The sequence below is a fragment of the Scardinius erythrophthalmus genome (genome assembly GCF_964197995.2).
Source record: "Scardinius erythrophthalmus genome assembly, chromosome: 13".
Classification (NCBI taxonomy): Eukaryota; Metazoa; Chordata; class Actinopteri; order Cypriniformes; family Leuciscidae; genus Scardinius; species Scardinius erythrophthalmus.
Window position 1 is genome coordinate 40,356,600 of NC_138233.1, and position 15,847 is coordinate 40,372,446.

At 39.2% G+C, this 15,847-nt stretch overlaps 1 protein-coding gene across 1 annotated transcript in view; it reads left to right on the forward strand.

Annotated features, from left to right (window-relative positions):
• The window catches only part of LOC308700507 (uncharacterized protein), a gene marked incomplete at both ends in the record, with an annotated part of 131,947 nt that overhangs the window by 98,704 nt on the left and 17,396 nt on the right, over positions 1-15,847 (forward strand). Inside the window, 2 exons of the mRNA XM_081382138.1 lie at positions 12,796-12,969; positions 15,258-15,431. Of these exons, the coding sequence (XP_081238264.1) occupies positions 12,796-12,969; positions 15,258-15,431 (348 nt within the window). The remainder of the gene's footprint in view (positions 1-12,795; positions 12,970-15,257; positions 15,432-15,847) is intronic.

Consider the following 15,847-nt stretch of genomic DNA (forward strand, 5'->3'; position numbering starts at 1 on the left):
TGACTGTGTAGGCATTCGAGGTTCAGCACTTAAATGGTTTAGCTCCTATCTGGCAAATAGGAGTTTCTCTGTTATGATAGGTGACTGCTCTTCGTCAGCTGCTCCACTCTCTTGTGGGGTACCCCAGGGTTCAATTCTGGGACCAATCCTGTTTTCCTTATATATGCTTCCATTAGGGGCAATTATAGGAGAGCACAACCTCTCTTTTCACTGTTATGCGGATGATCTGCAAATTTATTTCCCTATGCAATCGAAAGATAATATGGTGTTAGACTCCCTTCTGGACTGTATTAAGGATATCAAGCTGTGGCTGTCACAAAACTTTCTTAGCTTAAACGAAGCTAAAACGGAGTGCATAATTTTTAGTAACTCCCCAAATGGTCCATCGGTTAGTTTAGGAACCATGGCATCATTCCTGAAGCCAGCTGTTAAAAACTTGGTGGTTACTTTCGATTGTAACTTATATTTTGACAAACAAATCACAAATGTTGTAAGAATGAGCTTCTTCCAGCTTCGTCTTCTGGCTAAAGTTAAGCCTTTTCTTAACAGGCATGATCTAGAAAAGGCAATTCATGCTTTTATTAGTTCGAGGCTGGACTATTGTAATGCTCTCTATGTTGGTTTGAAGCAAACCTCCATAGCTCGTCTTCAACTTGTGCAAAATGCGGCTGCTAGGTTTTTAACTAACACATATAGGCGGGCACATATCACGCCCGTCCTTTTTACTCTTCATTGGCTTCCTGTACGTTTTAGAATAGAGTTTAAGATTTTACTGTTTGTTTTTAAAGCCTTAAATGGCCTAGCACCTGAGTACTTAGCTGAGATTTTAACCGTGCGTGACCATGGCAGAGTGTTGCGGTCTTCTAATCAATTGGTTTTAGAAGTGCCAAGGTCACGATATAAACGGTGGGGTGATCAGGCGTTCGGAGTTGCTGCACCAAGACTCTGGAACAAATTACCGCCGGACATTCGTATAATTACAGAGGAAACTACCTTTAGGTCTAAACTTAAAACATACCTTTTTAGAATGGCATTCAATACCCAGTAGTGGTGTGACATTTTGTTGTCGGAGCTGATTTTTTATTATTCTAAGTTGTTTTGTGTTGTTTTTATCCCTTGATGTAAAGTACTTTGGATACCTGTAGGTTGTTGTATAGTGCTATATAAATAAATTTTGATTGATTTTTTTTTTTTTGATATTTGCATATAAATGTTAATTTGCAGTTTAATACGTTGCTTATACAAAGACATTTTATTTCAACATATTTCAGTCGATTTTTACTCATCTCAGTATAGCAATATAGTTAAGCTAAACTAGTACGTGTTCATGTAAAAATAACATGTTTACTAATGTAAGTGCAAGTGTGCGCTGTTGTTTACAGCTGTAGTAAACATCTGTGCGGTTCATTCATTCACACACAGACACGCGATTCATATTTAAATGGTCCTTTTGCAGTTTACCGACACTATTGCATATCGCGATTAGAACAAAGCACTTAAGAATAAAAGACTAACTACAGTCCTCTGAATAGCTGGATCCGTTGTTCCTCGATGTGAAACTAAATTATTCCTAAGGATTATTCCTCACAGCAAAGCAAGACGACATAAAGTGCATGTTTGATAAAACTCACGGTGTGTTTTATCTAGCTGATGTGGGCATTCACAGGTTTGTTTGGATTGCCTCAGATCATTTGCATTTGAATGGTGCACACTCTCCGTGGGCGGGGTCACATTAAAACTTAATGAGCGGCAATGAGCTGAGATGAGAACGGCTGTCATCTCTCTCTTTTAATACAGATAACATAAACTGAGAATATTTGTTTTTTATATAAATTACTTCATTTAAAAGAAGAGAATTCAAGCTTCATGCCTGTGTGTCTGTATGCCTGTTTGACTGAGTATTCGCTGAGTTATAGTTCATTTACGGACTTCACAAAGAGAGAAGGCAGAACTCGCATCATGTTTATTAGTCTGCCCTGCCCTAGTCTGCCCTGCCTTGCCCTGCCCTGCCCTGACATGCCCTGCCCTGCCCTGCCCTGACATGCCCTGCCCTGCCCTGACATGCCCTGCCCTGACATGCCCTGCCCTGCCCTGACATGCCCTGCCCTGACATGCCCTGCCCTGCCCTAGTCTGCCCTGCCTTAGTCTGCACTGCCCTGCCCTGCCCTGCCCTAGTCTGCCCTGCCCTAGTCTGCCCTGCCCTGCCCTGCCCTGCCCTAGTCTGCCCTGCCCTGCCATGCCCTGCCCTGCCCTGCCCTGCCCTGCCATGCCCTGCCATGCCCTGCCATGCCCTGCCATGCCCTGCCATGCCCTGCCATGACCTGCCCTGCCATGCCCTGCCCTGCCATGCCCTGCCCTGGTCTGCCCTAGTCTGCCCTGCCCTGCCCTGCCCTGCCCTAGTCTACCCTAGTCTGCCCTGCCCTGCCCTGCCCTGCCCTGCCCTGCCCTGCCCTACCCTAGTCTGCACTGCCCTAGTCTGCCCTGCCCTAGTCTGCCCTGCCATGCCATGCCATGCCATGCCCTGCCCTGCCCTGCCCTGCCTTAGTCTGCCCTGCCCTAGTCTGCCCTGCCCTGCCTTGCCCTGCCATGCCATGCCCTAGTCTGCCCTGCCCTAGTCTGCCCTGCCCTGCCCTAGTGTCTCCCTTCATCAACTATATGTTACGTCCCACATCTCAGTTCATCGCCATCTTGCAAAGCTCTTTTATTATCAGTGAAGCTGACTGCACAATGAATCTTTCATAATGTCGACACTTTGTTTGGTATATAATCAGGTAATCAAGAGTATTTGCCAGCATGCAGAATTCAGCACTGAACTCCGACGTTTTGAGCGGTGAGTGGATTTTATCTGAAATGCATCTGATTGGCCATTGCGTTCAAGAAATAAACTCATATGTCTGTGATTGGCTACATTGCACAATGCTGCAAAAACACGTTATAAATAGAAACTCTACCTATGCATGCTTGTGACTGTAAATCGTTATTTTGCTCAGTTGTTCTTGTTGCTTTTGTGCAATAGATGAATAACAATTTATTTGTTTTTGGATTTTTTATTTAGATAGGGAGTCCCACAAATCATTTTATTCTCCCGTAACCCATTACCACCCGCGCCCGCACTCGGCCATCAAATGTAGTCTGTAAACGATAGTAGTCCCGCAGGTGTGTATGTGTCTACCACCTTTTTTTATTAATAGGCTACTGTTATCAAAAGTTGTCGTTTTGTATATACATGAATAAACTCCTGAATAAAAATAAAAATGTGTTCTGTGGTGATTTCAAAAATAATAATTTAAAACGGATTTGATTGGTTTGTCGATAGTGAGCTTGGGAATATTTGTTTGTGTCCTAAGCATAGTAGCGCTTAACAACGACAGCTGTTTGTTTTTTGTTTTTTTACAACTATGCTGAGCTATTTCGTGTGACAGTTACCATGTATATACGGCGTTTCTTTAAAGTATTCTTGAAAAACTTTCCGGCACGTATTTTCTCAGGCAAAAAAAGATTGTTTAACAGCTCCTGGGATGGAAGCAGAGACTGGCTGGAATACTCTACCCATGCAGAACGTTTCAAGCACCCTCCTCTTCCACAGACAGCACATTTACGATTATTGGATTTTGTGACTTGAAGCATGTTGTGGAAACTGGGAAAGGACTTAATAAACATTCAGCGTCAAAAGAACACCAGACTTGTGAAGCTATGTGGAGGGACAAGGAGAGACGGATTCAGACCGGTAAAGAAATCACAACTTGAATCAATGCAGAGCATTTGGAACGCAATAGATACTGGTTGTCATCAATAATTGATGTTGTCGAGTTCCTTGCAGTGAACCAGCTACCTTTTAGAGGTGACCATGATGCTTTTGATTGAATGGATGAAGATGGATGCGGATTATTTTTGTCCTTATTGAATATACTTTGAGGAAAGATGCTGTGTTGGCTGAGATAGAGCAGACTATCCCACACAATGCTAGGTATACTAGCCATGACATTCAAAACAGTTTGATTGAGATCATGAGTACTTTGGTCACGGAGCACATAGTGAAAAAGGTTGGCGAGTCATTATATATGATAAAAGTGGATGGAACTCGAGACCCGACAGGAAGAGAGAATATTTATATAGTTGTGCGGTTTGTGAAGGAACTTTGTGAGCCAACTGAACGTCTTCTTGCCACAGCTGACTAGGGAGATGCAGAAACACTGACTGACACGATCATTGAAGAATTAACAAAAGCAGGACTGAGTTCTGGGAAAATCATAAGTCAGGTGTATGATGGAGGGGTGCAAAAACATCTCCAACAAAAACTGCACCGAGACATACTATATGTCCACTGTTTCAACCACCAATTACATTTGGTGGTTACCCATGCTTTGGCAGCAGAGCAGGCCTTGGTGGACTTCTTTACTGTGTAACATGCTCTACAAATTCAGCAGAAAGCCTACCATTGCCTTTCTCTACAAGGGACAGACATTGAAGCGCCTCATTGAAGATGGTGCACAAAACCTTATCGTATCTCGACCCCCCTAATATGATTCTACAGAAGACATGGACAAGCTGTGGCCTTTGGTGAAGAAAGCCCGAAAGGAGGGTCGCCGTGCTGGCTTCAGGGGTCCAAATGCTATCGTGGATGGAAGGAGGATTTCTGCGGACGATGTCTGCATTTTTTAGGACGCTGGAGGTCGAATGCAAATGCCAGGGATGTTCAGTGCCGTTTTGACTGAAGTACTTTTGATTGGCGAAATAATTATTGACATTAGCAAAAAACTGACAAATATGTAAGAGCATTAATATGTGAAGGTAAGCAAAGGAGGGGACATAACAGATAGCCTAAACCGTTATTGAGGGGTATGGATACGTTTCAAGTTTTGAACTTTAATTGTATTCTGTATTACATTTCATAACTTTGTTACAATTGTAGTAGGGCTGCAGCTATCGATTCTTTTTGTAATCGATTAATCTAGCACTTTATTGATCGATTAATCGAGTAATCGGATAAAAAAATTAGTGTGTTTTTAAACAACCAAAACAAATAATGCATAACGAAAATGATGTGGCTGTAAAATAATCAAGCATTTGGCTTTTATTTCTCAAAAAAAAAAAAAAAACAGAGGTATTTATTCCAACTCCAACATTTGGCTCCAAAACTAAGCCTATTTATTGTACTTTTTACCCATTTAGTGTTTATAAGTGCCAGTGCCAACAATTATATAACAATACAGTTGTCAACTTTATACTGTAAAACATGTATAACATGTAAAACTATGAATACAAACTTAAATAGTAAAGGCCATTTGGCCTTAGTTTTGTCTTCTTAATACAACATTACAAAAAAAGGATTGCACCTTCTGCATATTACCCACCGGAGAACAAAAATAAATTAAATGAATATAAAATATCAAGTCAAACAGGTACACAATGTATACAATTTATAAAAAAAAATAAGTGTAGCTTTGAAAAGGGGAATGTTTTGTTGCAAATATGCATTTTGTTAAATAGAAAAAGAACAGCATTTTGTTTCTCACTTAGGCTAGTTGAAGTATATTAGCATGTTTTGTAGTATTATATTTTTTTGTTAATTGAAAATGTTCTATGCTCAATTACTTTGGTTGCCGATTATGTCTTCCCAAAAGTACAAGTGGATTTGGAGAAGCAGGCTGGGGAGTTCCATTTTTTGTTGTTGTCTGTAACTATTTGGCAGACGTGACAAACAAGGTCTCGCAAAGACTGCAATACAATATTTGTTCCTCCATCACGTCCCGGTGTATACAGTGAATGCATGCTGAAATTATTGTTGCGTGGCTACATAAAAGTTTGAGCATATGTGATGCATTGCCGCAATTGGTCTGACTGGCGCGTGAGAGAGACAAGGGTGCGTGTGTGTGTGTGTGAAGGGGTTCTTTTTTAGGCTATACTCTCTTGCAGTTGAACGTAAATACATTTACTACTTTAAAACATCAAAGCTAAACATCATATCTAGTCAAACCGCATCACGACATCACTACAAATACAGTATGGGATTAAAATCAGCGAACATCAATCTATAGGCTTCGGCACGGGCGGAAAAATTGGCGCTGGGTTAAAAAAAATGCGGGGGACAGAATCGTTACCTTGTTTCAGCGACGCTGAAAGGAAGCGATCCCAAACTTTAGACATTCTCTGCCGTTTATGGACATCTTTACTCTCCGCCATCGTGCCAACTAAATTCAAAATGTATCACGCGCTATATTGTGCTTCCTGAACACTGAACAACGGTCCGTGTGAAATCAGATCCCTGCGCGTATAGTGTGCGTCATTTAACGAGGCTTCGAGGATTTTGTGTAATCGAGTAAATCGAGTAACTCGATGAATCGTTGCAGCCCTAGATTGTAGTTGTATAGTACTTTTTATTTTATTTTTCTTGTTTTGTTACTGTTCATATATCGGTTAAACTGTCTTGTTTTTCTCTTAATTTACGGGGGATTCGTGATTTATCTAAACGCAATGCTTTATTTTTATTTTGTACATCACAGAAAAGGGATGTTTATTTTTTTCAAGAAACACATTCTTGTTATGAAGATGAAACCTTTTGCCGCAATCAGTGGGGCAGTAAGGTTTTATTTTGTCATGGTACTAATCACTCTGCTGGAGTTTTGATTTTATTTGACCGTAATTTTAGTGGCTTGATTCTGCAGTCCTTTTCTTCTGCCGAGGGTAGATGGATTATTGCTGTCATTCTTCTAGGGGATTTTTTCTTTATCTTGGTTAATGTTTATGGTTTTAATAATCATACACAAAATAGCTTATTTTTTCAGGATCTGTATTCTAAAATTCTTGATTTAAAAGGTAAATATCCATCTGCTGCAGTAATAGTTGGAGGAGATTTTAATGAAGCTCCTGACCTATGTCTGGATAGATTTCCCCCAAAACGAGAGTCATGCAGATGTAACACTATTATTAATGATTTTTGTAGTAACCTTTCTCTTTTGGATGCTTACAGGTTTATGCATCATAAAGATTGTTCATATACTTGGTTTAGTAAAGATCTCTCGCAAAAATCGCGTATAGATTACTGGCTTACATCAGACTTTATGTCTTCTTTTATTAAAGATGAACTGAACTGAAAATTTGAGTAAAGGTGATATAACAGATGTATTTTATTTATTCTCATTGGTACAATTATTAAAATGGCAGAATTTGTTAAAAGGGATAAAATGGTACATTGAAAATGTTGTTGTTGTTAAACGGGCGCCGCCATGTTGGATTTCAGCATTCCACTACGTCACTGGAATGGTAAGCTACTCTGTTGCTAACCAACACAAGCAGAGCAGCCATAGCATACATAGTCTGAGGCTGGAACGCTCAGGTCAAGGCAGAGGACAGAGAAGTATGTTAACTGTTATCATGCTATTAAGTATACTAAGCAAAGGGCTGGATGTAACGTTGTCACATACACAAAACATGTACATATTCACTTACACGCACATATAACGTGTAACGTTAGGCTTTATAGCGTTCAACAAAAGTGAGACTGACACACTCTTCATTGAAATTGAACTTGAGTAACAAAACCAAGCTAGATACCAAACGATCCAACCAAGGTAAAGAGCTAGAAGCTAAACACGTTGGAAGCACTTTTGTCAAACTCCACAAGCTAGCCACCACTCCGACCATATAAACTGTATAAATAAATCATAAATCATGACTCCGGACGATAGCAGATCGATAATAATGCGTTTACTAGCAGCTAACTAAACCGCAGCAGGTCTGTAAACAGAATCGAATGTCCCTCTACTCACCCTGAAGCTAGCTGATGTTCATCGTGTCTGGAAACATTGTTGATGCAGGGAGTTCAACTCACAGAACTAACGTTAGCTGTTAGGTCCATAGTAAGAGGTATCTCTGCAGTAACCGGCCGTGCAGTATTTTGATTTTAACATTTTGCGTGCAGCTAACTTAACAAGTGATCCCATTGGATGAATTCGTCCAATCACATTTGCCATTTATCTGCCTCGATTTTCTAAAACAGTACCTCAACCATGTTTTAGTATTTTTCTCTTAAATGCACACGACATATACAAGCAGTCTCTATTAAAATGCATAATGTGCTTGTATACAGTAAATGAGAGTGCATGACAGGCTACAGCCCTCCAACCTCCCACCATGAACCACTATTGCTCCATTAATAATTGACTATGTACATTGCAAATACAATCTGTATCATACCTGCATTACTTTTATTTCGTGTAATTTACAGCGTAACGGCGTTGCATGCTCGTAGTTTCTTTTGCACTTGGATCAGTGAGGCGATACAGCGCGCGCCGCCACATTTGCGCATGCAATTGAAGAGTGCGCTACGAGTACAGGATAACGGCTGACAGGACAAGAAAGTCCGTTTTTCTGAGGTGAAAGACTTTATTTCAGCATACACTTATGTCGCTGCCTGGTAGTTCCTATTGTGCTGGGTTTTCTGAAGTAGTCATGATTCGCCACATAACATGCTCTAAACACGCACGCAGAGTGGAAAAGGAGGAGCGGGGGCGCGGGGAGCAAGGATTTTGAATTATATCGATATATGCGATATGGTCTAATTCCATATCGCATTTCAAAAATAAATGTTCCAGGTTGACCTCTCTGCAACAGATCGATTCCGGTGCAGTGTCTATGTCTACCGACACCAGTCACTTCCCCCCCAAACGATCCTGTACTGTAGGTGGAGCCTGAAACTGATCGTCCTCCTTGTGGTGGTAGTCAGGTACTACTGGCCTGTCCCTCACAGGCTCAAATGCGTAACCAAAATGACTCATTTTCGTGTGTATAGGACCTGCAGCTGCAGCTGCCTATATACCTTCGCAGATCCTGCCATTCCAGTGACGTCATCAGAATGGCCAGCGTTCTTATACTAACAAACGCAATTTTTGTGTTGCTTTTTAAAGAAGCTATATTGATATTTTTAATATTTTTTTTGTGTAATTTACTTTTAATTGTCATAAACAACACGTTATCAATGTTGATTATTTCAGTTCAGTTCATCTTTAAGTCCAGTAGTATCTGTCCTGCTCCCCTCACAGATCGATCTTATCACTATCGTTGATCATGATTCAAAATAACGAACGTTATTTTCACTCCTGGTATAAATTAAGAAATTAATGTCACTGCCGTGGTCAAATATCGAAGCTGGAGTCTTAAACCTTTCTAATGATGCTCAGTTTGTCCAGATCAAGTAAGAGTGTGATGTTTTAACGATTAATGAATGTTGAACAACAATAATCTGGGGCCGTCTGTGATCTTTGCCATGAAAGGGGTTAAAAAAAAGTTTAAATGAGGATTGTAAAATTTAATTTAATAATTTGCTACATTTATGTGAATTTTATGAATGTTTTTGTGTGGATATATATGTGTATGTATGTACATTTGAGAATATAGATATGTGTATGAGATTTTTTATTTATTCATTATTATCTCTTCAAATGAATCTAAATATTGAAATTGTACTAAGGTTTTTTTTATATAAAGGATGTGTTACGGTTAAATATTGGTTGAGGTATGTCTATACAGTGTAATTATAAATTAAGGTGTGTTAAAGGTCTCTCTCTCTCTCTCTCTCTCTGCTAATGTAGGTTAAGTGACTGTTATATGACAGATGAAGGTTGTTCTGCTCTGACTTCAGCTCTGAAATCAAACCCATCACACCTGAGAGAGCTGGACCTGAGCGGGAATAAACCAGGAGACTCTGGAGTGAAAAACCTCAGTGATCTACTGATGAACCCACAATTCAAGCTGGAGAAACTAGAGTTAGTATCATTACACTGTACAGCAGTTACAGTGTGATTAAAGTTAAATACTGTTTATTTTATTTTAAGGCAACTGGACTCAAGTCTCATCATTTATAGCACTGCACTTTCTGGTGTTTCTCCATTTGAAGAAAGATTCAGAAATACTATTAGTTAACGGTTTATGTGTATCAGTAGAAAGTAGGGGTGTCAAAATTAATAATTTCTACAATGCATCGCGATGCAGACGAGGACGATTCGGTATCGGTTCAGTAATAGACCATAACCGATTATAATGTGCTAACGCTTTTCTGACGTCATTTGTCACGTACGTGCTTTGTTGCGGTAGCATACAATGGCAGAGGGAGGTGAGACGCGAGTGCGAGAAAATGTAAAATAATCGTGGTAAGCACGACCTGCAAAAGACTTGCTGTGTGCGCTCATGTCACACACAAATAGAATATGCAGGAGATAATACCACTAACTTGATAAACCACTTCAGCCATTTTCACCCCGAGCTGTTAACGCCTGGCAGAGTCTGACTGCTTTAGGGATGCGCGGATGAGCTCCAACGCCGAATCCGCAGCCAAAAAATAAATCATCCACCTGCCCCAATAATTTTCTCTGATTTAAGTATCCGCATCCGATGGTCAAATTACAATTATTCTGTGTTGTTACGCGTGATTATAAATGGATGATCGTAACCTTCAACAGTGAATTCGGCGACGGTAGATGCGCGCATCTTTAATGGTAACATTTACACTGATTAATGAGCACTGCTTTTAAATGAACATTTCTTTAAAACAAAATTTATTTGACAGATTTTCCTTTTCTTAATGGCATAAACAAGCTTTACTCCCTTGAAACTTAAACTGTCTGGAATGTCACTGTTTCTGTCACTGCGACTTCCCGAACTGGCGAGCACATGCACACACACACGCGCACACATCACTTTTGAAGTGAAATTTAAAATTGAGGATGCAGTGCATCGCGATGCATCGGGATATCGAATTGAACTGAATCGATGACATGATAATCGTAATCAAACCGAACTGTGAGACCAGTGTCGGTTCACACCCCAAGTAGAACGAGCATTAAACTGAAGCATTTGAAACTTTGTGGCTATAAAAAATTTTTATATACTGAAATCTGACAAATCTTTGCTTTGAAACAATACAGAAGTGAGAACAGACTAAAAACAGTGTAACAAATGACAGTAAATTATTCTGACAGAGTTACAGTTATACTGGACTAATGGTGCTTTTCACTAAATCTTAATTTATTAAGCAAAATGTGTATGTAAGCAATAAGGTCCTCGAGGCTGTGCTGTATGGTGAATAAGTCATGGCTGAAGGGCTTTGTTAGGCTCGATGCGAAGCGGAGTCAGCCGTGACTTATTCATGATACAGCATTAGCCTTGAGTACCTTGTTGCTTTTATAAAACGGTTACCACACAATACAAATATTAAAGCCAACAAATATGTATCAATACAACTTGCATGAAGTAAAATAACTAAAAGCCTTCCTTCCGCTGGAAAAAAATAGTCCTTCACTGTGAACAGCATCAGAAGTTACATTATTTCTCCATTAGATGGCGGTAAACACTGTCTTTATGAGTGAGTCAGTTAGTAGAGAAGACTTTTATATGGAAAGGACTCAAACTTGTTGTGAACATGGAGAAGCAAGACACAACTGATAAATGACTAGCGTGTCACAGGAAAACCCTTAGCCTAGCTGTTAAAAGGACAAGATATTGCAGCGGACATTCAAACAGAGTTTTTATAATGAATACAGGACTTACCTGAAGGAAAATGCTATATGTACTGTAAATGCAGGTACACTCGCTTTCTCAATCTCTCACCATACTCTACTCTATAAGCTTCAATGAACAATATCAATGAGATCCAACATATGTTTATGTTGCTAAGTGTGGTTGCAAGGGGTGTTGTGTAGTGATGCATAGAACCGTTGGGTGAAGCGGTCATAGCCGTGTTTTATCCAAGGTGGTAATCCATCACACGGAAAGCGTACCTTCCCCGGGCGCCGCCATTGATTAGCAGACCATCACCTGCTGTTAGCATCCATTGACTCCCATTCATTTTGGCGTCACTTTGACAGCGAATAACTTTACATCTGAGGCATTTAAAGACTACATTTGTCCATTATTTATTTCTAAAGAAACACGACAATGTATAAAAGGTTATTACGTTAGGCTAACACTTGCGTCATAACCGTGCGACTCTCTGTCACACAGTAGAGAGATTACCGTATAGACAGGAGGAGAAGCTCGCAGGCAATCGGGGGGACATGGAGGTATAAAGTCCGATAAAGTCAAGGGAGAAGCCCATAGAGAGTCATAAAGTTGCTCCTGCTCCTAGCTCATGGACAGCTCCTACTCACGCTCTCCGTCTCTGCAATATTCGGAAGGGAATGATCAGATTTCTCTAGGCACAGCTACTAGAAGACCGACGGGTTGCTCACGTCACATCTACGTCATCAAGTAGTGTATTCTTGAGCAGTACGCTCAGCCATCAGGAAGAGAGTGCTTCTTCACTGGTCTCCGTCAAAGTCTATGGGGTCGCTATATCCATTTCTTTTACTTCTTTTTTATTTCTTAGTCTATGGGTTTATCGTGAATAACACACAAATATTGACCAATCAGAATCAAGGATTGGAACTAACCATTTTATAATTAGATGTAAACTACACTTTAAATTACTTTAAATAAATTGTGATACATGTAAAAGATTTTCTGATGATGAAAATGTGAAATCAGTCCATTTAAATGTTTGATTTAAAAGTTTTCTATTGTTTCTATATTGATCCTATATATTAATCTACAGTGATAAATTCACTTATTTGTGGAGTGAGGACGGATCCAGACTTGGATTGTAACTAGTTTCCTTAAATGCTTCTGTCTTGGTTTGTTCATATCATTAAATTTCCATGATTTTGCTGGTGTGTTAGTGACTGTATGGAATTTATTAATGATGCTTTTAACTCACACATGACATGAACATGGATTTGAGTCATTTTCTCTTTCTGTCTTCAGTCTGAGTGGATGCAATATTACAGAGAAACAGAGTCTCATCCTGACTTCAGCTCTGAAATCAAACCCATCACTCCTGAGAGAGCTGGACCTGAGCTGGAATAAACTAGAAAACTCAGGAGTGAAGCACTTATGTGACATACTGAAGGATTCACACTGTAAACTGGAGAGATTGAGGTCAGTCACATTCACATACAAGAAAGAAAAAGTCTTTTGATATTTGAAAGAGAATAAAGAGTTTGTTTTTTCTCATTTCTGCTAATGTAGGCTAAGTCGCTGTTGTATGACAGATGAAGGTTGTTCTGCTCTGACTTCAGCTCTGAAATCAAACCCATCACACCTGAGAGAGCTGAACCTGAGCAGGAATAAACTAGGAGACTCTGCAGTGAAAAACCTCAGTGATCTACTGATGAACCCACAATTCAAGCTGGAGAAACTACAGTTAGTATCATTATACTGTACAGCAGTTACAGTGTGATTAAAGTTTACTGTTTAGTTTAAGTTACACCGATTATATCGTAGGATTGCATCTTCTGGGCTCTCATTTATAGAACTGTGCGTAGGATCCTTACTAAAAGTGTATGTGCGCCCAAAAGATAAAAAAGGCGTACGGCAAAAAAATCTTCACTTATAAAACCTTGCGTACGCCTGAACCTGCGCAAAACTCCCCATCAGGGACACCAAACTGCTCCGTCTCAAATGTGCGTTCGCCACGGCTCAGAGTTTGTGTGCAGAAGAGCAAATTTTCCTGTCAAGATTGTTTTTATAAATCACAATTTATATGTCAGAAGTGGCGTACGGCTCTTTCAGGGCCTGTTTTGTGCAGCGGTTATAAATGAGGCCCCTGGCCTTTGCCATTGGTCAGTATTAAAATAAGGTGTTGAACTAGTAAATAATTGCATTTAAAGTATTTGAAACAATTTACTGATTGTGTTCATGTTGTTCTGCAGAAATATCATGAGATTTGCATCTGCTGCTGCAATAAACAAGAGTTATATTATAAGAAATAATTGAAAGAATAAACAACAGTTTCCTGCAAACAGAACTAGTGACACGATTACAAGCAGAATATGGGAACTATATACTAAATGACAGACTATAAGCCTGCTGTAGCTCTTTAACCCCTATAACCCCCATGGGAAAAAAACATAATCACATTACTAAGCAACCACTGAATGGAATAACAAAATATGTATCACTTCAAAGCTTAGAAACTCTGCTTTTTAATGCATCAAACCATTTCGATCAACTCTTGACGAGTTCTGAGTTGTCCCTCTAAACTGGAGTGTACCACTGGCGACGCCACCTAGCTACGAAAAAATGAATAATCATATTATTCAAATTACTGCCTTGATCAACACAAAATAAGTGTCATTTCAAAGCTTAGAGTCTGAACTTTACACTGAATGTAGCCAATTTGATTAACTCTAAGTAGTGCTGAGTTTTTCATAGTTTATGAATTTATGAAATATTTTTGGTACTATGTACTGTAATATGTCAAATACATCATACAGCTCAAGTAGTCATGTGTTATATGAAAGAGAATACAACAAACATAATTGTTTGGGGCTTTGACCAAACTTGAACAAGTTTCTGTACGTGAAGCCCCGCAAGACTCATATGTAAATAATAAATATCATTACTTACAGTGGATGCTCCCGATTTAAATGTGATCAACGCAATGGATTATGTTCATTTTGGACTCAGGATATTCCTCATAGAGGAACAACAATTGTAATAATGCCTTCCACGTGTCAAGGGCTAAACAAAAAGGCTAGCTTGGTTCCAAATGCTGTAACTTTTGATTACTTTATGCTATCAGCACAAAATTTGATCCAGATGCAGATCACATGTAGAGGAATATATATTTTCCTCATACCTTATTTCTTTCCTGAGTTATTGCATTTCAAATAAGAAAGATATGTAAAATTTCCCTTGAACACACTTTTTTTTTGTCTTTTATCAGCAGTGTCTCAGCATGAGATTGTCCAAATGTAATTAAAAAAAATACTAAAAATATAAAAAGTGTTCTATCAAATGATATCTACCTTTTAACTCTCCTTGCTTTAGTTTTGTCGTTTTTATTCTTTACTTTTGGTGTCATTTAAAAAAAAAAAAAATCTAAAATGCCTTCAGGGTTTAAAGGGTTAATAAGATGTTCATCATAGATCTGAGTCATTTTCTCTTTCTTTCTTTAGTCTGAGTGAATGCAGAATTACAGAGAAAGAGTGTCTCATCCTGACTTCAGCTCTGAAATCAAACCCATCACACCTGAAAGAGCTGAACCTGAGCTGGAATATAATAGAAAAAACAGGAGTGAAGCACTTATGTGACGTACTTAAGGATTCACACTGTAAACTGGAGAGATTGAGGTTAGTCACATTCACTTACAAGAAAGAAAAAGTCTTTTGATATTTCAATGAAACAGAATAAAGAGTTTGTTTTTCTCATTTCTGCTACTGTAGGTTAAGGTGCTGTTATATGACAGATAAGGGTTGTTCTGCTCTGACTTCAGCTCTGACATCAAACCCATCACACCTGAGAGAGCTGAACCTGAGCGGGAATAAACTAGGAGACTCTGGAGTGAAAAACCTCAGTGATCTACTGATGATCCCACAATTCAAGCTGGAGAAACTACAGTTAGTATTATTATACTGTACAGTAGTAACAAATGACTGTAGATTATTCTGACAGAGTAACAATTATACTGGACTGATAGTACTTTTCACTAGTGTTGTCACGATACCAAAATTATGACTTTGATGTTCCTACCCTGCTTTTTGACCATTCCATTCCCTTCCCTTTATTAAATAAAATAATAATAATTACATGCCAGTGTGTACGTCCTTACAGAGATGTTTGCAATATTGACATTATTATCAATCATGTTAACATTCACTAGCCTTGCGGATATAAAGGAATAAGGACATTTAATTAATTTCATCGAACAACACGCAAGTGCAGAATTACTAATCACACAGGTCAGTTTATTAGATGAATGAAACTTGTGAGGTAATGCAGCGCTGTTTCACTTGGTCTACACTATCACACTAAA